Here is a 25,772-nt window from a genome sequence, read left to right as displayed (position 1 = left end):
TTTAATGTGTTTGTTTTGCAATAGATGTAAAGATTGCCAGAATCTACAATGTCGACTAAATGATTATCGTGGGTGTGGTCCCATTAAATACTAAATTGTCTTTAAGCCGGGCACTTGATAGGAAATTATTGCTATCACTTTTTTCTTTTAATAATATTTCAAACATTTTCTGAAGGTTTCCCTGAATGACATGACACAATGTCTGTTATCACTGAAGCTGTGAAATGCATCCTGCTGTTGTTTTTTTACAGCGTCAAACAAAACATGTGAAGTCTGTCCAAATATCAACAGATACAATTAATATATAAACAGTATATCTCCATTTATATTTATTTTTTATTTATTCATGTTTTTTGTTTTGTTGTTTTTCTCCAATCCACGGAATATCAATCAAATGGGTGATGAGTTTTATTTGATAGGGAAGTTTTAGTTTTTTCTTAAATCGTTAATTATTATTATCATTATTATTATTATTATTATTATCTTGCACTCAAGGGAATAACAATCAAAGGTTGCAGGTTTATTCATTTTTAGAATGGATTTTATCTGGTTTAACAAATAAACTCTTCAAATACAGCCTATACTAAACACAAAACAATAGCTGCACTATATATTTTTTTGTATTAAAGCATACCAGTAGTTTATATTTAAAAAGATGGGGATAAAGATGTGGAACTACATATTTAATTTGACAGTTTCCAAAATGTAAACTCGAAAAACATTTTTGATCTAAATAAAAAAAAAACACCAAATGAAATTTATCTCAAAAACAGATTCACTTGAATTCTCAAATGTGGCTCCTAAATGCTTAAATCTCAACACTTTTTTCAAGTGTTGCTTCTGGCGTTTATATTTGCACGAAATTCAAATTGGCCATCTAATTTGGTAGTTTTCACTCTGGCCGTTTCCTTGAAGCCGCTGTTGCACAAAAGGAAATGAAAATAATTTCCCTCTATTGCCTTCTGGTCAATTTAACATCCTCTCCCCAAAAAAAACGAGGGTGTCTGGATGAGATGCTTTCCCCTGACGTATTCCCAGTCCTGAACTCACGCAGTAATTATTCCCCGGCTTTTTCTTTGAGAGTCGGACGCTGCACTGGGTAAGCACAAAGAAGTCAGAGAGCATCCTTGAACCCTTTCAATGCGGGGCCACTGATATTCAAATAACATGCAGCCACCATTTGACTGCGCCGCGCAAAGAGCATTTCAAATTCAAAAACATTTGCATGTGACTCTTTGGCCCTTCTTCTCTTTTTTTTTTTTTTAAAGTTTAAAAAACTGTTCCCATAACATCTATGAGGCTTCTGGCAAAGAGAAAGACGCCATATCCTCGTTCTCGGTCCATCGATTGGTATGCAAATGAGAGCAGTTAATTTGGACAATTAGAATAAATATTCAGGCTCCTTTGTCGTCAAACCCCCTTGGAAACCCCCCGATAAAGTGAAATTCAACAAAAGATGTCTCCGAGATTAATTAGATATTTGATAAGACACGAATCCCTAATCGCAAATACAAGACACATGGGGGCTGCGATGTGCTCCAAGTCATAATTAATACCATTTAACAAGATTTTCATTTGGGCATGAAATGTTTTTTTCCGGGGCATTAAACATTGATTTATTCCATAGGGGAAATCATTCAAAAGTCAAGGTATTATTGGTGATTTTAAGAAAAGTGAGCACTCACGCTTTCAAATAAATGTTCTACATTAAATGAAGCTCGTTTTTTTTTTTTTCAATGAAAACCTTTCAAATAATTAAACCAAAAAAATATAAAATCTACATCACACAATTGGAGCCTTTTTAAAGATGTTTTAATTACGATAAAATGAAAGTCTTATACGTGTGACTTTATACAGGTAAACATTTATATATAGATATTTTTTTAGCAAAGAATTCAAATGGTTAACCAAAGCTGAAAAAGCTGTGTACATACATATCCACAAAGTGCGTCGAAAGTAAACTCCCTGATTTCCAGGATACCAACACGAAAACAATCATAGCCTAACATTTACATGAAAATAACACAGAGTTCAGTCGTCAATATACAAGATGTAACTCACATTGTCCAACCAAAGTTCAACAGGTTTCGCGCACCCTTGGCGAACATCCATTTCATTTTCAAGTTGCCTCTAAAAATCCCCGAAGGCCTACAGTAAATCACTGATCTCTCTAGATGGATTTACGCATGAAGTACTCGTTACGCCCGTGGAGAATATATTTTTTAGACTTTGCAAATGCTTCTTGAAATAGTTTCTCCTTTTTTTTTTAATGTCTGTCAAATAAGACCCGTTTTTTCAATGCTGTGCAGTTTTGAATGTGGTTTGATTTTGGGGGGTGAAGCCTCATTAGGGCTCGTCGTGTGGAGACGGATCCTTTACAGTGATTCTGGGATTTACCCCATCCAAAATAAGTTCTGGGGACTCGGACCTCGGGGTCTCCAGGTTACTGGTGTCGGTGTCACTGTCGCTCCCCTTTTTGCCTCCTCCGCCGGCCGTGTGCGTTTTGATGTGCTTGCTCAAATGGTCACTCCGCATAAAGCGCTTGTTACACACCGGACAAGCAAACCTTTTCTCGCCGGTGTGAGTGCGAAGGTGTCTCTGCAGCTCATCGGACCGAGTGAACCTTTTGCCACAGAAAAGCCAGTTGCAGACAAAAGGCCGCTCGCCGGTGTGCCATCTCAAATGCGCTTTGAGGTGAGAGGTCTTTCCGTACACTTTACCGCAGCCGGGAATGTGGCAGCTGTGGAGTCCCTTTCTGCGCAGGCTGGCCCCGGCGGGTCCCAGCCGCTCAGCCTCCTGGCAGTTCGGACAGTCACATGTTGCTCTGCCGGAGTACCGCCGGGACGACCTCGAGGAGCTACTTATTCCTGAACTGCCCCCAGAAATCATGGCGTTGGCGGCAGAAGCGTCTGTGTAAGTGGGGATGACAGTTTTGAAACCGTCCTGCGTTAACAGGTGCTGACTGGTGGACAGTAGATGAGACGCGGTGGGGCTGATTCCAGTGGAGCTAAACGCCGAGTGCGTCAGCGAGGAGAAGTCCGGGTTGTAGCCACCCAGCTGGGAGTGGATGGCTTGAGGTGTGCCGGAGTGCAGTGAGGTCTGGAGGGTGCTTGCAGGATTCTGGACATCGAGCCACGACCCGGGATTAGTGTGGACATCCCACCACGAGGACGCACCGTTGGCAACATCGCCGGAGATGGTCGAGTGGAAACCGGATTTGTACCACGACTCGTACGGGTGCGCCATCCCGACACGTGGGTAAAGAGTCTCTGCTGATGTGTGGACTTTGGAGATAAAAGCTGACTGTCCCGACTCTTGGGACGTGACGCTCGCAGAGTTGGAAAACAGACCGCTGTACTCTGTGGAAAACGCAGACGAGGTCGGGGAGGTGGAGGCTAAGCAGAAGGCGCTGTTGCCTGTGCCACTGGTCGGTGTTAGTCCTGATGACGCGCGGCTGGTTGCTACTGTGAAACCGGGCAGACTGGATCCCAAGTTACAGCTGGAGGAGGATCTCTTCCACGGGTGAAATCCACCTTTTGAGAAAGCACTCGAGTCAGGTAAAGTTGTAAGAGGACTGGTGTTGCCAATTTTGTTGCAAGTTGCAGCTAACATAGCTAGAGGTGTAGTTCCAAACCGTGGCTCTTCCTGAAAAAAACACACACACACACAAGTTGGACTTAAAACGAGACAACAACAATATTGCAGAAAGAGTTTCGTTTTAATCGGATATCTGGGAAGCAGACGACTGATTCGAATTATAACAGTTGTTGCTAAAAGTAAGCTGTACTCTGAGCTGTTTGGAGTGGGGAGACGCGTTTTAACACGCGTAGAAAAAAAGAAAACATGACGTACAAGTAACCTAGTAATAATCAACATTTTACAAACTTTTGCAATAGTATCTACCTCTGATATCTGCTGTAATAAAACCACATCTAGATGCATTCATCGGTATTTAGGATTTTTTTTTTTTAATGCAATGAGAGTAAAGTAATTGTCATCAACACGGTAGAAATGCATCACTGAAAACTTGAGAGCGAACATGTTTATGAAAGCAGCAAACACTTGTGGTTGCAGAGGGAGAGCGGGCTACAGTAACTTCCCGCATAACTTTTTGCGAAAAAAACAAAAAAAAGTCGGACTCACCCCAAGTATAGACGTTGCCATATCCAGGGTCTGTGCTGCGATGAGACTGTTCGCGATTTCAGTGATGTACGGCTCCAATTTGATTCCGACTCGCCGTGTTTAACTCGGGTCACACGGGTTCTCTCTTGGCTCGTGGCTCCCAACACTACCTAGTTGTAGAGAGCGTGTTCTTTGAAGTACAGCTGGCGAGGACGCGCAGCCAATCTGATAGCCGCATTCGTGGCTGGGGATGAAGCCAGCCAATGAGAGAGCCGACCGCAGACAGAAACACCAAAAACCCCGCCGTCAATCATCTGTTGTGCAGCCTCTGCTCAGACTGTCATACAAGACACGATTTGGTATTTTTTTTTAATGCATACAGTTATTTTTATGTATTCTCACACGAAGGCTCAATGTCTCCTTTCATTTGCAGAATTGAGTTCACACACCAGTTCTCCAACAGGTAAGCTTTTCACTCATTTTAAAGCGTTCGTGGTGACACCGTGTATTTCCAGGTTCTGATTTTCAATATTCAGATCATGCGCAACAACGCGCCATTGAGAAATTGTTGCTATTTAAGCACATAGTATCCTGAACAATGTGAGGGACTCTGTTGTTGCTGTTATGAGAAACAGTGCGCGCATCTGCTGCTGCACGCTGCCGTGTTAGGAGCGGTACAGTTAATGCTCGGGGGGGAACAACTGGTGCTATATGATCTATCCTAAATTTAATGTGCTGGTGCTCATATTCGAAACTCACAGGTGGATTAAGTTTATTGAAGGAGTTCAGAAACAGGCCTGACAAGCACGGAGCACCGCGCTTAGATCATGTATGAGTCGGCTGAATAAAAGGACTTGTCCCTGAAGAGGCGAACATAAAGGAAAAACAGATTATGACTCGTATAATGGACGCACGAACCTACGGTGTGTTTACTTCCAGCCAAATGAAAAAAACCTACGCGCGTCTGTGCTCGTGCGTGCGCTCGTGTCCACGCGGGACTCTTCCTAACCCCGCACTCCCAACACACACACACACACACACACACACACACACACACACACACACACACACACACACACACACACACACACACTTGTTGGGGGAGTACAGGTGAGGGGTTAATTAAAAATGACGGTCTGCTTTATCAGCGCGTGTAGTGGATGTGTTTTAAAAGACAAGTATTTTATTAGCGGAAAAAAAGTTTGAGCTTCCAGGGGATGCCTGCTGTAATGCCTCCAGTCATCTCCATTAAACTGCTTTAACAGGAAGCACGGTGTCTGTCTTGTAGGCGAGAAATAACACTAAAGGCCACTCTAATCACTCATTTATTAAATTGTGGACAATTAAGCGGATGCCGCGTTTCAATAATTTCCCTAAAATCTAGAGTCTTTCTCTCTTTTTTTATATTTCATTCAATAAGTCCGCATATATGGCTTTGTTAAAACGCCCGGGGATAATAGCCTAATGTAAAATTGACCTGCTCTGACGTGAACCATCATCCCTTTAAAAGTTAAAGCAATTTTCCAGAGAAAGGCTTGACCGAAAGATGTGCATTACGGTATTCAAATCGGGCAAATAATGCTTCATTATAGAGTATGAATGCTGCCAGTCAACACAGGCGCAATTTGTTCACAAATACTCTTTTTGCTTTAAAACCACCACCTTTTGAAGGGTGAATAAAAATCAGTCTCATCAAATACTGAGCGCTGCCAAGAAGAATGAATCATTTTGCAATCATGACAATTTGGCAGAGTGCTGTTAGTATTAAATGTCTATTCTACATAAACAAAGTTGATTGTTGCAAAAGGAGTCTATTAATTCGAGCGTTAAATGAAATTGAAAGCAGAATGTAAGGGCATTTCTTTCAATTCTATAAAAAAAAATTGGACAATAGATGTACCTTTTAATTAAGAATTCACTATTATAAAAATACTATTTAAAAATCAGTATGTCACCGGATTTGGTTGCTATCGATAATAGATAGTAATGACACTCTTCTGTCCATTTGTTAAAATGTTAATATTCTAGTGTACACGGTAATTTGTATTATATCTTAATAAGGGGCAGTGCGACCGTGCAGATTGAAATAATGATCCTAGCTAAGAAATATGTACAGGAGTCTTTATGCATCAACAAATATATTTTTATGTACTGTACCTTAAATTCATATGAAAGAAAATGTGTTTGCCACATTAACCTAGAATAGTAAAATAATAGGGATTTTTCTGATGATGTTTACTTGGGACAAAAGGGGAGAACATGATCCACTGTTGTCATTCAAGTGAGAATTTTGAGTTGAATCTGTAATTCTGGACTCCATTCGTGAGCACTTTTCTGTGGCAATTAGGAGCCTATTACAAGCCATTAGATTGATCAATGTACCTTAAACAATGGGAATGATTTATTTGGTCGAACAAAACGCTCTGCATCTATTGTGATGAGTCTAAGTGGGGGTGCATCCATCAACAAAAGATAAATGATTAATTCAAACCTATTCATTTGAATTCTTTCTACAAAGCCAGCCTCACTTGCCTCAAATCCAGATTATTAGAGGCTCATTTTCTGCATGTTAAACCAGACAGGCTGCTGGATTGGGGCGAAGGTTTTTGGTTGTGCCCCTGTGTGCTTTAATTTGTATTTCTGCTCAGGGAAGTTTATCTGAGGACATTTAACTAATTGTTGTAATTTCGTGCGCTCATGTGGCTACACCTGTTTCTCTCAAAGGGGGGTTGGAAGAAACTATGCAAGGATTTTATTTCTGTGGCACTGTAGCTGTACAGTTGTCTGATGACTGCACTTATATCATCAGAGGAAGCTCGTGTATAGAGAAAAGGTGGGCTTAAGTTCATCAAGATGCCTTTTCTTAAGATATCTTCCTTTTCTAACAGATCATTTTGGGTTGTAACATTTATTCTTTTGCCTTGTAAAATGCAAAGATGATGATAAAAACAGTATTTTTACTTTGTCTGTGTCTCATCTGCCATTTCCCATGAGCTTGTTCTTGGCAGGTAAATGGAGACAACAGCGAGGAAATAGAATTTATATACATTAAAGTGCCCTGTGAAATAAACTGCTTGACAAAAGCATTTTCTCCTGTAGGAAGTCGATAAACTATAACACAAGGGGAAATGGCAAAATTGCTCAGACCTGTCACTATAGAGATGCAACTCGTGGAAGTCTTCAGTTAGATGACTGTCAAGACAGATGATTCAAATGTTAATAGGAAGCAGAGAGCTGTTGACAACAGCCAAGCCTCTGATAAAGATTAACTACGCTTTCAATACACACATTTCAACCAACAGTTCTATGTGAGATTGATCTCACAGCAACTCATCAACCTGCATCAATACTATCGACGGCTAAATTTGGAAGTACAGGTCAGCTTGCCAGTTTACAGTGTCAACTTTCATTTCCAGAGACTGCATGTTCTATTTTGAGCGCACAGGAAGCGAGCCATTTGAAGTGCAGTCGACTGGTTACATTTGACGACTTAGCTTAGCACATTTTCTCTCAATGAATGTGGTGTTTTCCCTGAGTTAGTGAGCTGTTTTGGAAGTCAGCAAGAAAAAAACCTAACTGTGGGAAATGGCTCCAAAGAAGGTGCAGGTTTTAAGGGAATCGCTCCATTGAAAAATGAGCATGCATAGTAGATTGTGTAATGGTATTTGGCTAATTCTGACTGCAGACATTTCCACATTGTCTTTATTAGGGAAAGGGAGATGCAACAAAACCGCCACCACTGATTGGAAGGTTTGGCACTTCATTGAAAATAGGAGTTGTTGGTCTGCCCAATGTTGGGTAAGTAAAGGGTTTTTATTTACATAGATAGTGTCGCCTTCTCACTATTCACATTGCACGCACCAACATGTGCTCATCTGAACTCTGCCTTCCATATATAAATGCATGTAAGGCAGGGTGTAAGCAGAGCACAGTCGAATGTGTGACTACAGATTAGAAGCACAAGCAAAATGACATTGAGCACGATGTATATGATTTTAGATATGCATCAAATAATTCTACTCTTTAGACAATTGTCCATGGAAAATGAGGAGTGTTCCTAAGGCTGTCAAGTGTCTGAAACCACTTGTGATGGCCAAGGATCAAATACCACAAGAGCTTCATATTTCCTTCCCTGCATCTTAACTTTCTCTGTCTAAATGAAATTATGTGAGCTGCTCAGACTTTTACAAAATGCTTCACACATGATCTTTTTTAGGGTATTATAGCAGAGTGTTGTGATTTAGGGGAAGAATGGGGAACATGTTAAAATAATGAAAAGCATTAACAAACCCTGTTGTCCATTGATTTTAAAACAAATACCCACTTATCACTCATACACTAAGGTCGGGGTACATCCTTGATAGCTCTCCGCTAAATCACATACTGTAAACGGGGTAAACACAGTCACTATCACATTCATATGTCTGGTAATTTACCATTTCCAGTTCACCAAACTGCATTCACCTGCATATCTTTGAAATGTGGGAGAAAATCTGAGGAACCACATCACAAAGTGAACACTCTCATTACCATTGAGCCACCTCGCAGGCCAGTCTCTGCTGCAACAAATCATCTCAACAGAGACAGCACATTTACTACAATACCCGGAATACGTTTTTGAGCAGACTACCAAATTTACTTTTGTGTTCAAAGCAACTCAACTTTCTGCTTTCATCAGTCGGACACTTACACCTGCACGGACAGCCATTTTCTAACTAACACCCACTTACATCTAACATTCATTGAGAACAGTTAAAATCAGCGTTCATTCCTGTGACAAATGACTCTGCAGTATTCACAGGTATTTATCGTCTCCAGCAGTCTGCGTCAGCGGTGATGAAGCATAATACCCAGGTGGACAATTTCCGCCCCTTTTCTGGCGCAAGGCTATGACGTGCGTTGGTAACTTCTAAGACTCTTAGTCATTTAAGCCTAAAATTACGTCCGTCTCCAACCAAGCAACCCTCGATGACAAGTTTGAGAGAGAGACAGAATAAGTAACAGATGTAAAAAAGGCAAACACCACAACATTTTCACTGGCCTCCATTGCTGCTTTCTAGTGTTTACTAACCTTGTTTTCTGCCGCGTGTGTGACGTTGAACATGAACTAGCAATTAAAAAAACCTACAAATATGTGCTAATTTTAGTAGAAAAGGGTTTAATTGTAATGAAAACTGCACTGTAATGACAATAATTAATTAGAAGATTATTCACAGGTCTAGAAACTTCTCTTAATTTTTAAATCAAATTATAATCTACAAAAAAAAAACATATATAGTGTTAAAACTGAATGGCACTGACAAAAAGTCCAGCATGGATAGTAACATAAAAATCCTTCTACTAGCTCTTTTCATTCTTTTTAATTTCTTTACGACAATAAGAATCGTTCCAAGACGAAAGATATGCATTAGTGTCTTACAACACTGTTCAGCACAATGAACTGATGGAAGCAAGCTGAAATCCCAATGTAAATAAATTGCAGGATTTAAAACGGAGTCCCGGATCTTGTCTCTATATTCTGTATGAAATAATGCCATTATATGAGAACCAGGGTGCATATATGATGTTTGTGGTTAGAGTGTGTTTGATGAGTCTATGTAAATAAAGTGCACAACGAGCACCTGACAGTGAAATTAAAGAGACAGTACCCTACAGAAATTAAAGAGACAGTACCTTACAGGCAAACCCCTGTTACTCCTAAATGTTACCCCTATGGTCTAAAACAGTCCAGAATATTAGTAAACATTGACAGCTTTTTCCCAAATCCAAAAACTCAAATTTTTGACGTCATAGATGCAGCAAATTGGGAGTGTGTAAAAGTCTATTTGAGGTTTCTTCAAATTTGTGTTATTTGTGTTCAAGTCTGTGAGAGGTGGACAATTTAACGAGAATCTGTGGTACATGACCACAGTGTGTGTTTAGAGGCTGTCACGCTGTCTGCATGTCAGACCTGCTCGGACAAATCCACCTTGTCAGCATCTACCAAGACCTTCAGCCACATCAGTGACAGAGCGTAATCACAGGGCAGACCCTACATGACTTTCCTGTAGCCCCCTTTGAGCTACAGGAAGGGCCACTGTTCTAGGTTATCTTCTGCTCAGCTGACAGGTTCTCATCTTTTTGCAGCTCCTCAAAACAGTTTTTGAGTCATTTTCAGCATAACTGTTGTTTTTCCGAGTAGCCTAGAAAGTTTTGTAAGAGCTGAAAACTGCTATTATCCAGTTACGGTGCTAAACTGGTGAACTTGAACTTGTTTCAAATACACTGTAGACAGGCTGAGTATTTTTCACAGGACTCATTTCATTATATATTCAGATACTGGATACTGATAATGGAGAATAAACACTGTATATATTCAGTTTGTGCTTCTTCACATGTAGTGCGTCTTAGCCATTTTGCTAGATTTCGGAGCTTATTGCACAAAGATCCAACTCTCTAGAGTCCAGTGTTTTCATTTCTAACCCCACCAAAACCACAATTTCTTCCTGGTTTAAGAAGTAGAACTCATTGAGGTTGTGGCCTGCCATACCACATTTGTGTCAAAGTACAACTTGTCAACCCTCCCATGGTTAGTTCATGAATGAACCATGCTCAAACGCCAGCCTGCTGTTAGTTGGGCGTAACTGACCATTCTTCAAACATATGGGAAACTTCAGAATGTGATTCAGCCAATCTTGCGACTATTTCTACACTTAGACCAGCACATATTTGCTTTCTGTTTTAAGCTATGAAAGTCTTGTCCATTTAACCCCTTATTGGGACACTGCAAAATAAACACATACCTGATTTAAGTTCTTCTTCTTTAAATTCCCCTTCCAGATCACCTAGACTGACATGAATTTAAAGGCTACCTGCCTGTTGCCTGCCCTTTTTTCCAATAGAAAAGCAAAAATGTTATTCTTTTTTTGTAAATTAGCCCGTTAGTCTGCCTACTTACTTACTTTCCATTTATTCAGAGTGGGATAGATGTGAGAAACTATCTAACAGTGTCATTATGAAACTGAATTAGGCAGTTTGCATGAGGATAACCAAGCTGATTAAGATTAACGAGCCATTCAACCAGAGAAACAAAGAATCCACAATCTCCTGATATGAACTGTTGTTAATCCAAATATCAACCATAACATTTGACTAGAAATGTAGCAATACAGATGCAGTGTAAATGTGAATCTAACATGTTTTGTTGTTTACCCTAGGTAACGGACACTGCACTCTGATCCCCATGAAGAAATAAATCTATATAGAAAAATGTGTGTGTATGATAAGGGGATGATTTGCAAAGTCACAAATCTCAATTGTGTGTGCACTGACTGGTACAGTTCTCTTCTTCCTCATCATTCTCTATTTTGCTTTTTAACCCTCTTTCCTTTGGGCTGCAACTGTTTATTATTGACTTCTATTTTTGCAGTCAATGAATTGTTCTGTAGTGAAAAAGTGTACCCAAGTTTTAATAATAATTAAAAGTGTGTTTGTGAATTTTGAGTAAGCAATGATCACCTGGATGTTTTGGGGTTTTTTTTAAGATTTTTTTTTGAGAGTTTTCAAGCCTTTTATTAGATAGGACAGACAGGAAATGGGGTGAGAGACAGGGGGGAGACATGGGCGCAGGTCGGAGTCTCACCCGCAGCCGCTGCCTCAAGGACCTTCAGCCTCTTTACATGGGGCAACTGCTCTAACCACTGTGGCACCGGCTGCCCCACGCAGGATGTTTTATTTAAAAACTATTATTTTAAATTGACAAATTCATATTAACTATAAACCACTTACCGGCTTTTTTTTGGTGAGATTTCACCTACTTCTCAATCTTCCTCAGCAGTTGGGGTTTGCTCATGTATTCATTGTGTTCCACAATACATACTTTTGTCTGTGACTTCATAGTAAACCCAGTCCAAAGTTTGAGGTTGATATTTGGCTCAGTCATCTATTCGTCTCACCTCCCTATAAGATTGAGTTTCTACCACCCACTTGTGGAGAAACACACTAAAGTCTGACTGGAAATACTTTACCCATTGATCAACGTGTTGCACTCTAATTTGTGACTAAGTAATAATTTTACTATGTAATTATTTATCCCATTAAGAACATTTTTACACCTGATGATGGTTGTAGTGTTGGTCATTCTTTCCCCCCCTAGGTGACCCATGAATAGCCTCCTTCTCTGAGTATATTAAAGAAACAATTTTGCTATATATATATATATAAGATATTAATGCATGCACTTAGCAATCTTGAGCAATTTCATTCCTTAAGGACTTCACAAACAATCATTTCAATGTGAAGCACTGAGTGAGGGGATAATAATGGAAAAGAAAAGTACCTGGATTTAAGTTAACTGCAATTCCATTATTACTCTTAGGCACTTGCCATTGTCTGTCGATTTTGAAGTACACTTTTGATCTGCTTGTGCCATAGAAAATAAACCTCTGTGATCACAACATGGGGCTGCGTTTGGCTGACCGTGTTCAACAGCTGAGATCTTTTTAGAAATGTAATTTGCCCCTCCATTTCATGTACAATTGATCAATTATGGGATTATCACAGAGTATTTCATAGAGTATTTTTGATTCAAGCGCTCAAATATTCAATCCAATAGTATAACCTTTTAATTCTTGTACAGGAAAAAATGCCAATCTTGCATAATTTGCTGTAGTGTTTCAGGATGATCATGTTGAACTATATGGTTCTGCACACCACCACGTTTTAGATGGATTGACCTCAGTGCTGTTTTCATTTTCAGGAAGTCAACCTTTTTCAACGTGTTGACAAAGAGTCAGGCTGCAGCTGAAAATTTCCCCTTCTGCACCATTGACCCAAATGAAAGCAGAGTGCCCATTCCAGATGAACGCTATGATTTCCTCTGCCAATTCCACAAACCTCCCAGGTATGGGGTCTCATCCTTCACCTATTATTCACACTTCAGATCTGTAGTCACTGACAGTGTTCTTGCAATAGGTATGAGAAAACATATAACAATGTTGTTGACATGTAGCTGCCAGTTCTATATGATGTATGATTGCTGCTCTACTTCGAGGTTTTCTGTTAAGGAAAAAGCTGAAGCATCTGGAACCCAAAACCTGGTTATCATACACATTTATAAAGGCTGTTAAAGCAGGCTGAATTCAGATTTGCTGGGCTATACTGACAAAGTACTAGTGAGATATCCCCCTTTTGACTGACAAGAATTGATATGTTGAATAGCACTGAGCATTTCAGTGCATGAATTATAGCCACAAGAACTACGCTGCTTCTTTTCAAAGAGCAGTATGACTCTCACAAGCATGCTTATACTCTGTTCTGTCCCCCTCCAACCCATACGGCCACATAGGCCGTTTGTTCATACCCTCTAATATGAGCCACAAGAGTGTTTCCTAAGTTAGCACCCCTACTGGTAGCAGTAGATCAACGCATCCTCATACGTAAACATAACGGTTGCAGCTTTAAACATGTTAACATTGTGAAAGGTTGCAGTTTGGTAAGGTTTACTCAACAAAAAAAACTACCTGGTTAGGTTTAGGGAAAGATCATGGTTTAGGTTGAAATAACTACAATTAGTATGTAACTTTAGTTACGTCCATAATGTCCGTATGTGACGTAGCTAAATGTCTGACCTTTTTTTTCCCTTTTATTTCCTGGGTTGCAGCAAAATCCCAGCATTCCTTAATGTTGTTGACATTGCTGGCCTGGTGAAAGGTGCTCATGCTGGCCAGGGCCTGGGAAATGCCTTCCTGTCCCATATCAGCGCCTGTGACGGCATCTTTCACATGACACGTGAGTCACAGGTTGAGAGTTGCTCTCCCTTATAGGATTTCAGCAACAAAACACTGTATTTTATACTGTAGCTAAAGCAGTTGCATTGGCAACATTTGATCACACTAAATAGACCCAGGCCTTAGTTGTTCTATAGCTTTGCTAGTAGGGCACATTGTGCGGTGCATGCCAAGATCAACATAACAGTCAGGATTTATGAAGTCAGATCAAACATCACATTCATACTGGGAGACTCCCTGGATGAGAAGAAGTGAAAGTGTCTGTGCATGGTTTAGGCTTTACACATAACAAGACAGTTCAAAAGGAACGCCACATAATGCCACTTTTTTTCATTAAGTTTGGGTACAGTGGGCGTCCTTGTTATCAATACTGTTGACATCAATAATAGTGGTAATGATTATACAAATATTTTGGAATGATTCGAAATACTGCCTTCTGTGACTTTGTGAATCTACAGATGTGATTGTCTCAGCAAATTATTCCTAACCTATCCCTCAGTGAGGCAGGCTTCAAATCACTTTCCAGGTCTCCCTCGGCTTCCTCTGTGTCTCTGACATGTCCTTTGTGTCACACAATTAAAGCATTACAAACTAGAATAATTCAAATTACAGCAACTAACATGAATGCAGAGGCCCTTTTTAAGAAAAAAGCTGAATTTGTGTACTGATTGCATGCTGTTATTGACTTTCCACTGTGTGAAAGGAGCTCTGATTAGAGAGTTGGCAGCGACAGGCATGGACCGTCCAGATAAAAAGGGTTAAGATTATGCCAGTTTGCTATATTCTTCCTAGTTGTCTCTGTGTATCACTGACAAGTGTATTACTTTTGTTCTAGCACAGTTTTCAAACAGCTTTTGACTCTGAGTCTGTGAGAAGTAGAACTGGAAGACCACCCACTGTAATACTAATGATTTACAGAGTGGACAAGACATGCGAGGGAAGATAAACAGGTCTGTTGTCAGTTCAGTTTTAATGACTTTTGGTACAAATTAAGAAAAAGGATAAAACTTTTTTTTATTAAGATTTTTGTGATTGTCACCAAAACCCTTGAAAAGATCAAAACCAACAATATTTACTTCAGTGTGAACAGTCTGCTGGTAATGATATACCTACTTGTTATTTTAGTCTGCAGTATACAGTGCATACAGATCGAGTATGTTAGTATCAGCCTTAGTCAGTCTCTCAGTACTTTCAGGCTTCCCTAGCCTGTTTGTGGCTCCTTAAAACAGATCACAAATATATTGTGTTGTTTTTTAAGTGAAAAAAGGACATTTAATTTACCTAAACAGGCGGGCACTGTTGTTTAAAAAACTCAAACATAAGAAAATAGTGTATTTCTTTGGGACTATTTTCAGCTGTAGATCAATACCTATTTGCTGCGCTAGCGAGTATTTACAGCCACAGAACAGTGTGTGTGGGATTGACTCAAAGTAAACTACAGTGCCCATTGTCAAGGAAATGAAGGAATAGTGTCAACCATGTTTTTTCAAGTTTTTGAGCCACCAGAAGAATAAGCTGTATCACACACATGCAATTAGTAGGATCAATTCATTATTGGTTTTGGTCATTTCGTGGGATGTAACAGCAAGAAAAACATCAAATTTTGTCAAACTTATTCTAAGCTGTTCATTCTACGTGATAGTATCAGAATTTCCTGAATTAATCTATTCACTTTCTTGTAATTTTCTCCCTTTTTGAGATACTAATTAACATGCTATGATGTACGTTATTGTTACTTGGGAGAGTTGTGTGTATTTTTAATATCATTATGCACATGGTTAAAGACATCCACAGTTCCTTTGATTTGGGCCAGATGTATATGGCAGATCTTCTCCCTTTTGTTTCTACTGACACAAAGAAGACAGACATCCTCAACAATCACAAATAAGAAAAGCTAGATAGAAAGCTTCTTCTGTGTGTGTGTGTGTGTGTGTGTGTGTGTGTGTGTGTGTGTGTGTGTGTGTGTGTGTGTGTGTGTGTGTGTGTGTGTGTGTGTGTGTGTGTGTGTGTGTGTGTGTGTGTGTGTGTGTGTTTGCATCTATCTGCTTCGGCATCCCATTGTTTCCACACTTGTGAAGTCCTTTGGAAACAATGTGGTATGTTTCACAAGTTAACCATTAAACATAGCTGCTTTTGTTTTGTAATTATATCTATCTGGTGTCAGGCAGACTGCAATGTTGAAGCCACTACTTGTATATAGCATGATTATATGGTTGTGGGGATCACACTTTTTCGTGTCTGGAGTGGTATGTTTTTTTTTGTCTGGGAATTAGCAGAAGGACTTATAAGATAAGAGAAGCTCAGTGTTAGTACCATGAAACAGTCATTGTGTGTTAGTTAGTGTAATTTCCTGTACACGGTTCATGCATTTATTTGTTTATAAGTTGTGAATTTTGAGAAATAGTGTACAAGTTTAGCAAAGAAGGAATAAGTTACCACATAGTGTCGACATCTTTGTGAAAGACTTTTTCTAAGGAGTAGTCTAACTGGATTTTCCACTTGATGTCTCAAAATTCCACCAGTAGTGTGCATTTTCTGAATATATTTCAACCCCTAATGACTTTGAACAACTTGCTTTCAACAATACTTTCTAGCAACTACTGAGGCGCATGATGATATCCAGAAAGCTGATTCTGTTCAATGGTGGATGTTCCCCGATCTCCTAACAAAATGGTTTGCAGGCTAAGTGTTCCCCGCGCATTTGCAGTGACTGGGACACGACTGGATCCTCACTGTCAAAGACAAGACACAGACATGTTCTACTTCATCTGCTCTTATGTTCCCCACTAGCTACTCTGCCAGCTCACCTGGCCTTATTCCCAGATGTTTGGTTTCTAGCAATTAGATGTTTGAATGCACACACAGTGTCCCCCTCATCACTGCAGGAATGCTCTGGTTCACTTCTAATGAAGACTTATTTACGGTTGCACGACACTCAGTAAGAATCTAGCCTTAAGATACTGTGGTAGAGCATATTTAATCTTGAGGGACTGGCTGTGGTTGTGGGCAGCTGACTGGAAAGCAGCTGTTATTTTTGGCGTAGATTCTCTCACAGTGATATTCATGCTTTCAGCACCTGAAGTCCTGGTTAAGTTAAGGCTCTCCCCTCTCCTCCTCTACTGCCTGAAGCAGACACAATAAAGTGCTCCCATTTTATAAAATAACGGTAGACATTTTTAGGGAATTAACATCATCAGATATTTTCTATTGAGCAATTCTATATCCTGTAGAGAGCTACAGGTCTATTGATCAATTAGTCATTTGAAAATTAATCAGCAACTGATTAATTGTTTAAGACATTTAGCAAAAAGCCCAAATATGCGATGGTTCCAGCTTCTCAAATGTGAGGATTTGCTTTTATCTTTGAGTTTTAGATTCTGAGATAAAGCAAGATATTCAAAGAGGTAGCCTTGGGGTCTGGAGAATTTAAATGGCCATTTAAGTTTTGTGGTGTTTTATTGACCAAACAGTTAATTGATTAACTGAGAGAAAAAATGACAGATTAATTGACAGTGAAAATATTTTTAGTTGCAGACCTAAGCCTTTACGTTGTCTTATGTAGTGCATTGATTGCAGTCATAACCACCATAGAGAATAATAATCACAGCACCACTGTTGGCATCTTATTGTCATTCAGTGTTGGCAGTGTTCTGCTTAATACAGTACCTCATAGGAGTTGCAGACACCACTCTCAAGTGGTTTATCTACTATCAAGTCACATACTGCCACTATGAACTACAGAGTGACTTAAGGCTCGGCTCTAGGTCCTCTTCTATTCTGCATTTACATGCTTCCACTTGGCAGATTAATACACCATCACAAAATATCTTGTCATTACTATGCCGATGACACACAACTCTATGTGTCTATAAAACCAGGACACCCAATAGACCGATTAACTTAAAAATCTGTCTAAAGGACATCAAATGCTGGATGTCTAATGAAAATCAAAAATCAGAAATAATATTATTATATATTATTATAGATATCTTAGTCTTAAAGGACACATTTCCTAACCTAGTGACTGATGTCAATAAGGTATTTCAGTCCTGTTTTTATCAACTTCTAATTATTTCAAAATAATTTAGATCATCTCTATCATCCCTGACTTGAAGAAAGTTATTCATGCATTTTTAAAGTGTATTATTTTGTGTAGAAGATGTAACAAATCTGCAAAGATCTCACAGACCAATAGCCGATTAGCTACGACTTTAGATCTTCTTGTAAGCAGTCTTGGATAACTGGAAAACACCTCCATTAATTATAAATGACGACAAAGGCTTATTTTACTCCTGTGTACAAATATTATTCATGTTAACAAACACAAGTAATGGTTGGTGGGAGAACGTTGACTTTATTTAGTTGCTGTGTATTGATTTGTGTAACACATTTGTCACACACTTGAGGAGTGTTGCTAGGTGCAAAACGTCTATTTCAGTTTTTGGTGGTGGTAGTAATGTGATCAAATCAAAGTGTCAGTCAACAACAAATTGATAACATTTGTGCCTCTCTAGTAATTAGTGCGATTCACTCACATCTAAAAATGTTCATTAGAACAAGAACTCCAATGTCCTCAGTAACTTCCACATGAGTCATGAATATTTGAATCTGATGATACAGTGAGTCATTAAATGAGTTGGCTTCACTTTGCTGGATTTGGTACATTGTGTTTTTTGTTTGGTTATTGCATCATGCAGACGTCAGCCCAAACTACTGTACACTAATCGCGTAGAGTGAACAAATCTCTCTGATTGTTTAGCTACAGGTTTGATGAATACACTGGATTGACTTTTCAGATTTATGACAAACCTGCCTCCTCACTGACGCCAGTAATGGCTTGCCTTCAGGAAGTCTGCCTTATCACTCACCAACTCACAAATTCTCAAACTTGACAAAGATCCAAAACACCTCACCCAGCCCAGTGACTTCCATGTGGGTGACTATATAAACAGATCAGGCAATGAGTGAATCTCTCAACAATTCAGCTGCTGAATCAGCTGTTGCGTTGATGTATTAATTTCAAAGTTTGTATCAAATCTGTCAAACACTATTAGAGTTATTAGAAATGCCATTCTTATTTTACTGAAAACATTTTAAGGGAGATTATTCAAAAGGGAAATCCTCCCAAGGCCTACAAAATATTACTGTAGTTAATAATGCAATATAAAGAGTCGAGCTAAAGCAAAATAGAGAACTAGTAGGGAAAACACACACACATTTTACACATTTACAAAGGCATGACGATCTCCTCATCACTGTGACGTGATCTGTCCAACCAAAAATTAAAATGATGAGTGTATTTTAAACCTATTCACTAAAACTATTAGGTATTACCTTGCCTAATGGTGATATCTCCTTTCATTCATTTATGTCATACAGTAGGTCTAGTTTTCCTCCCTGTCAAGACACACAATGCGTTAGTCAACGTAATACAAACTGCTGAATACTTTCAGAATTCCCAACACATACAACTGAAGACATAAATCAAACCTGGAAATTAGTTTTTGCACTTTCTTTAAATGGGTCTTTGCTTAGATGCCTGAAATAAATTTTGTGGTTGACATAAATTTGAAAGATTTTTCCATTTTGTTCTCTTGTTTGCCGTGGAGATTATTTGTTTTGCAATAATCCAAAACAATTGGCTTTTTGACTGTTTTTGTTGGGGACTATTTTCAGCAGCTGATTAATACACAAATTGGTACACTGGTGACTATATTCAGCGTTTGACTCACAATAAACCACAATAGCCATTAAGGAGCATGTCACTCAGTGCAACAATGTGGTCCATTGATGTGTTTTTAATATTTTCCACAAAAAAGATCTGAGACACTGAAGAACATTTTATTGTTTGCCTTGCTTTTGGTACAAAGGCAATATTCTTTAGAAGGATTGATTCATTGTCATTTTTAGTCTTATAAAAAAATATGCAATATTAACTTATGTATCTTTAATGTATACTGAACTGTGAGAAGAGCACAGCTTAGCTCACTTCATGGATGTCTATAGGATCAAGTATTATACCTCTAAAAGAAGGGAAGTAAGCAATACGTTTCCAGTGATGGTAGTTTCATACACTGTTCGCGTTGGCCTAGCATTAACACTTCTTTACTGAACAAACATTTTCACAAGACTGTCCCACAAACATAAACACTTATCAAAGAGGGAACAAATGCCAAGGTATAAATCAATTGTTGATTTTGGTCAGTGTTGAGTGTGTTTTGTTAAGGCACTACGCTCAAAATGAGTCTATACTGGGTATATTGTCCCATGTAAGTGTTCTTTACATTTTTAATGTCCGGCTATGACAGCACTGTTGCAAAGTTAACTAGTTTCTAAGAAGCAAGCAACCCACTTCCCACACTTATACCACTGTGTTATACAGCAGTCTCAGATGGGTCCTAGAACCTGCCTCCCTGTTGTGTCATGCTATGCTTGAGATCAAATGGTAATATTGCATTGCAAATCAGTCGGAAAAAATTTCCCTGTGCTGTATGTGGCTCTTTGTTTATGTTAGTTGTAGCTTTAACCAATATTTCAATTGTAAATCTAGATCATTTAGCTGTGGGGATCATCCTCCCTTTGTGTGTTTTCAGGGCTGTGTTGAGGTGCTGTCACAGCATTTAAATGAGCATTTTGCTTCAGCGAGAATGAAGAGTTTTTGTCAGCCTCCACTCATCGTGGATGATTAGAGCAAAATGTCTACCCATCTTGACTGGAGATCGCCACAGCTCCAGATAACATGCCCGGTGATTGAAGGTCGCAATATTTTGAATTCTAATGGGGCTGCAAGATGAATTGCCTGAAATAGACTGTAGAATCTTCCTGCTTCCTCCTCATGCCCCCCTTGCCTGTCCGCTCTGAAAAGAACCACTGGGAATGGCAAGGCCCGATGATCATAGAATTATTGGATGGTGATTCTAAACCCTTCAAAGAGGAGTTGCTATGGAGATCTCGCTCCAAACTGTGAAATGATTCACCTTTGAAAGGCTGGAGGGCCTGAAAGCTGAACACATCATTGTTCAGGTGGCGGTTGGTTAGGAAATTGCTGGTGCCTGTGCAATCAGCAGCACTATAGTAGTTAAGGATCTAAAAAGGTTTGTTCTCTGAATGATGTGGCACAACAGTGGTGTGCATATGACGGTTCCTTTCAATCAAGATGCTCTCATGCTTTGTGGTTTAACAAAATAAATAGAATGGCAGAGGTTAAGCTAATGATAAGGAGAATTAACACAGTTGTTTTCTGTCAGATTTCATGAAAACCGCTTCCACAGTGCATTCACTTTTCAACTACACACAGAACAACTTTCCCCTACATGTACTTTTTTTTCAGTCAGGGATATCAAACATTTTGAAAAGATGCACCTTTAATACTCAGTTTGGTACAGCACACTGCAGTTGACAGTAGATTACATAGGAATTGGAGACACCTTGTGAGATACAGATATTCATACTATCGAGCACTGTGATTTCAGTGTGATCTATTTTGAAAGATGGGATCATGTAGAAAACATGAGTGTTTCTCTGAAGGGCTAAACCCCACCATTTTCTGGTGTGAAACTGCTTTTTAGCAGCCAATATATTTGCCATAATTGACATACCCAATGAAACAAGGCTGAATATGCCACAAACTCTGTTACAGAAGCAGCATACTACAAATTGCTGTCAATTTCATGTATCCTAAAATGAATGTCAAGAAGATATTTCCTGAATGAACATAAATACCCTTGTGTGCATTGCCAGTGTTTCAATGCTGGGAAGACATCCATAATGTGCCTTTCCTGACAGACTCATAAAATAGCTTTTACTGCTCTGAATACCAGGAGAATTGCGGCACTGAGTTTGCATGAACATTTTAAAAGCAGCTTGAGGAATGCAAGTTCTTTAGATGTGCTCTTACCCATCTTGCATGTGAAAACATGCACGGGAAGTTAGAAGTCAATGAATACTGTAATTTAACTGAATTATGTTGACCACATATCCTCCCAGGTAACAACATCAGAGGAAGCAGCTCAATCAGTATTGATCTTGACTTGACTCAGATAACTGCCTGGTCTGCGTACCTGTCAGAAAAATAATGATATAAGCAACGCCAAGCTCACTCTGTGGTTTTAGTGTTAAACTTGTACAAACTGGAAATGGATTGCTAATTTCTTTTAAAAAAAACTCTTGTCTATATTGAAAGATATGTTGCATAATTTTGCATGGTGAGGTCAATGTAAAAAAGAACAAAAAACGAACCATGTCACTAAAACTAATTCGTTTGTGTTCCTTTCTAAATGTTTTCATTCGTAAATGTCAGTTCATGGAGTAATACCTCCTCAGGCTGCACCAGCCTGTAGTGCTGCTGTAAGTCCATAATTTTGCAGAGCTTAGCCCGATCCCTAATCAGGCCATTGAACACCACTCACCCTCTAGAGACTAATCCTTTTGTTCTGTCAATAAAGGAGCACCTGTTAATAGTGTCTTCAAAACATACACTATTTGAAATGAAGCAGTAAAAATGAAATTGTGAGACGGACCTGACTCCTGAAACTGGGCCTTTTCTGACCTCTTTATTCTTTTTTTGTGTGTTTTAACTGTCTTGCATGTGGCTTTGTGTGGTGCCGCAGACTCAAGAGCTGTCTTCACGGAGCCCTACCCAGAGCCAGTTGTTAAAGGACTAATTGTGGAGATTGCCCCCTCTGATTTCTCTCCTCTCTTTCACCTCATGCATTTGTTCTCCAGCTCTAAGCCTTGAATGGGACGGCGGTAAAGTAGATGTGAATGTTAAATTAGGCGAAATTAATTAAAGCAAATTACTTTGGAATATGTGGCAGTCAGAGGAGAGTGTCAGCTGATGACTAAATAGTGAGTGATCAGCTGCTCCTGCTCTTTGAAAGCCTCTTTGAAATTTTGATTTATCAGCTTTTTATTCGGGATGTATAACCATCGTTAGAAACTGTCCATTACTTATTATTACTGAAGAAAGTAAGAAATGTGTTACCAAAATGATTGTGCTTGCTTTAGGCGTTTAAACATTTTATCAAATGGACTGACGTATAGTTATTTCTCATGCTTTCATTAACAGTGATTTATACCAACCATGATTGGTGTATTAACCATATGAACCTGTTTGAAACCTCTACGCTCCTCATTAATATATTCTAAACTGAACAACAGACTCGTAGGCAATTCCCATTTGAAACACAGTGTACTTTAAAACTGTACATCACAATTGTTTATAATATATGTATATTCTTGCAGCTAACAAAATGATTACATTGCATTATATTTTCCGAGTTCATGCAGACACAATAGCAAATTTTCATTCCAATCAGTGCCGAACAGGGAGCTAGCAAATTGGAGCAGCAAAACAATAATTCCACTGATTAGCCCCTTTCTGTGCGACGTAAGTGAACTGTTTATACTGTGGAGTACCTCTGCAAGAGGAGAGGAACCAAAACAGCCTGATTAGGCAAAGAGTAATTGGATAAGTTCATTTCACCATGAGGACAACGCACAGGATGACAGCTTGCACAAAAGTCTACAGCTTCTGTTGAGTAGCATAAGTAATAAGGATTTTTGGTTGTCTGTCATTTTTGTTGTTGAACTGATGAGAGATGCTAGTGTGTAAAAACCCAGTAGTTTAGTTCCATGTAAAAATCAAGTATGTGTCCCATCTTATCCAGTAGAAGAACAAGGTATGATATTCTGTGTATGTGTAAGATCATTGGAGGGCGTCATATCAGTTCAATGTACAATTCGGTTTAAAAACACTCAGAGTTGAGACGCTTTCTCGTAGGAGCTCTGGACAATGTCCGATGACTCTCACTTACTGGAAATAATCAGTTTGGTTTAGGGTGGCAAACGGGTAGTGTGCATGTGGCAGGACATGACCCACATTACACCGCAGTTACCACATGTAGCAGGTTTGTGATTTGGTCAAACAACGCAGTCTCTTGCAGTCCCTTGAATGAGTTCCCAAAGCTCATCATCTCTCCAATTAGAAATTTTTGTCATCTTCGTGTAAATTACCCATCTTCTCAACCCTTGGATGTATTTCGGTTTTGCATGAGTCACATGATATAAACATCATGAGTACACCCACCCCCTCAGTGAATTCATTGCACAATTTGCTGCTCTATTCACACATGGGCTCAGTTGGATATTACGGGGACTTTGTACTGTGGAGCGTTTAATGTCCGACCCGACTGACTTGGACAGACTTTAAAAATGCTGACATTCTCACAATGGAAATGGTAACATGTTGATGTTTAGCAGATCATGTTTACCATGTTTACCATTTTAGTTTAGCGTGTTGGCATTCTAGTTACAGTTCATCCAATGGGGAACAAGAATGTCTACAAATTATATGGCAAGCCATCCAATAGTTGACGAATTTTACTCAAAACCAAAATGTTGCCCTTGTGGTGGCACTAAAAAGAGGGCAAAGCTGGAACCAATGTTATTGCAATTCAGGGTCATAGCAACCATCCAATAGTTGAAAGATTTCAGTCTGGACCAAAGTGGGTGACTAACAGACTGAGCCATGCGGCTAAAAAAAAAAAACACTTAGAGAGGGTGTCAGGGTCACTGTTTCTGGTTAGTGAAAGATCTGGCTTCATCTGGACCACCAGGACATTTACCTAGTGGAGAGGGAGGCGATAACTTTACTGTTCGACTGTCTGATCAGTCTGATAACTTCATACGTAATGCATCTTTGGAAAGATTTGCCTGAATCTCAGGTATGTTGTTGCCTATCATGAAAACTACACACAGCTATGAGTCATCAATATTTCCTACATGTATCACTGCTGGAACTTGTTGAGAGACAATGTGACAGCCAAGACGAATAGCGTGGATCACTTCAGTGACGCTATTATCTCACAGGGCTTCACCTGTCAACACACCTTCCCTCTTCAGGTGTCAACACACAAACTGGATTGTTAATAACATTAGGTGATTCCACCGTGCACATTCCAAACATAGTGTCCCTCAACATGGCAATATTTAAAGCCCAGACATCATTCAACTGACATCCACTTCCCTGTTGAATGAGATGGTATTCCCATTATGCCACAGACATCACAGTTCACTGTTGACTGATTTAAATGAGTTATTTTACAAATCTAAATATACAGTACTTATCTAGATCTCCAGAGGTGGAACATAACTACTCAGGTACTTGGGTTGGGTTCAAATCTGAGGTAACTTACAGTTCATGCTACTTTATATTTCTACTCCACTACAGTTCAGGGGAAAATATATATATTCGTTTTACTCCACAACATGTAATTGACAGGTGTTTTACAGATTGAGCCTTTACCAAGTGGCAACCTCTGGGGCTGAGAAATGAAGCCAACACCAAAGAGCCAAAAACTGCAGTTCCTCGAATTGAAGCTGGCTCCAAAAGAGAGTCAATCCACACAGAGCTCCTTGTTAAAATGCCCAACTTTTCAGCAGAAATAAACATGTTTACAGCCTGGTAAGAAAAAAAACGTTTTGGGTCTCTATGGAGGATTTCACAATTCATGACAATTGTATGGGGGGTGAATTTTTACTTGACTCACTCGTCAAAATTATATTAAGGCTTGAAGTTCTGCATAATTAAGGGCGTGCAGCTTTGTGTAACAGGTAGCGTAGACAGCTTCATTCGGCCCTTCCACGCTTCATCTCACGCCCATTTTTGGATGAACAGGGAGTAAGGCGTGTCAGGCGGGCCAAGATGACGACTGCTTATTAATATTACTTATTTACAACAGCGATAATGATGTAATAATAGTTATAATATAATATGAAATAGTATTTCATGCACAAGGGCCATTTTTCTAAATGATTTACTTTAAATATATCTTGCTTTAACATATAGTATTTAAACAGGCATTTTCAAAGCAGGACTTTTAC

The 25,772-nt window shown here is 39.3% G+C and overlaps 2 protein-coding genes across 2 annotated transcripts in view; one reads left to right on the top strand and one right to left on the bottom strand.

Moving 5' to 3' along the window:
* Positions 1 to 1,869: 1,869 nt before the first annotated feature.
* On the bottom strand, positions 1,870 to 4,261 carry sp9 (sp9 transcription factor). The gene is made up of 2 exons (XM_083922086.1): positions 4,144 to 4,261; positions 1,870 to 3,645 (listed from the first exon to the last, which is right to left on the bottom strand). The coding sequence occupies exons 1-2, from the start codon at positions 4,162 to 4,164 to the stop codon at positions 2,347 to 2,349; spliced, it is 1,320 nt and encodes a 439-aa protein (XP_083778212.1). The 5' UTR covers positions 4,165 to 4,261; the 3' UTR covers positions 1,870 to 2,346.
* A 3,342-nt stretch (positions 4,262 to 7,603) lies between these two features.
* Positions 7,604 to 25,772, top strand: part of LOC310952624 (obg-like ATPase 1) — a 43,637-nt gene continuing 25,468 nt past the window's right edge. Inside the window, exons 1-4 of the mRNA XM_083921287.1 lie at positions 7,604 to 7,722; positions 7,832 to 7,920; positions 12,860 to 13,003; positions 13,763 to 13,890. Coding sequence (XP_083777413.1) covers positions 7,708 to 7,722; positions 7,832 to 7,920; positions 12,860 to 13,003; positions 13,763 to 13,890 — 376 coding nt within the window. The 5' untranslated portion in view covers positions 7,604 to 7,707. The remainder of the gene's footprint in view (positions 7,723 to 7,831; positions 7,921 to 12,859; positions 13,004 to 13,762; positions 13,891 to 25,772) is intronic.

Source organism: Echiichthys vipera (assembly GCF_963691815.1).
Source record: "Echiichthys vipera genome assembly, chromosome: 10".
NCBI lineage: Eukaryota > Metazoa > Chordata > Actinopteri > Perciformes > Trachinidae > Echiichthys > Echiichthys vipera.
This window is presented reverse-complemented; position numbering and strand designations above follow the sequence as displayed.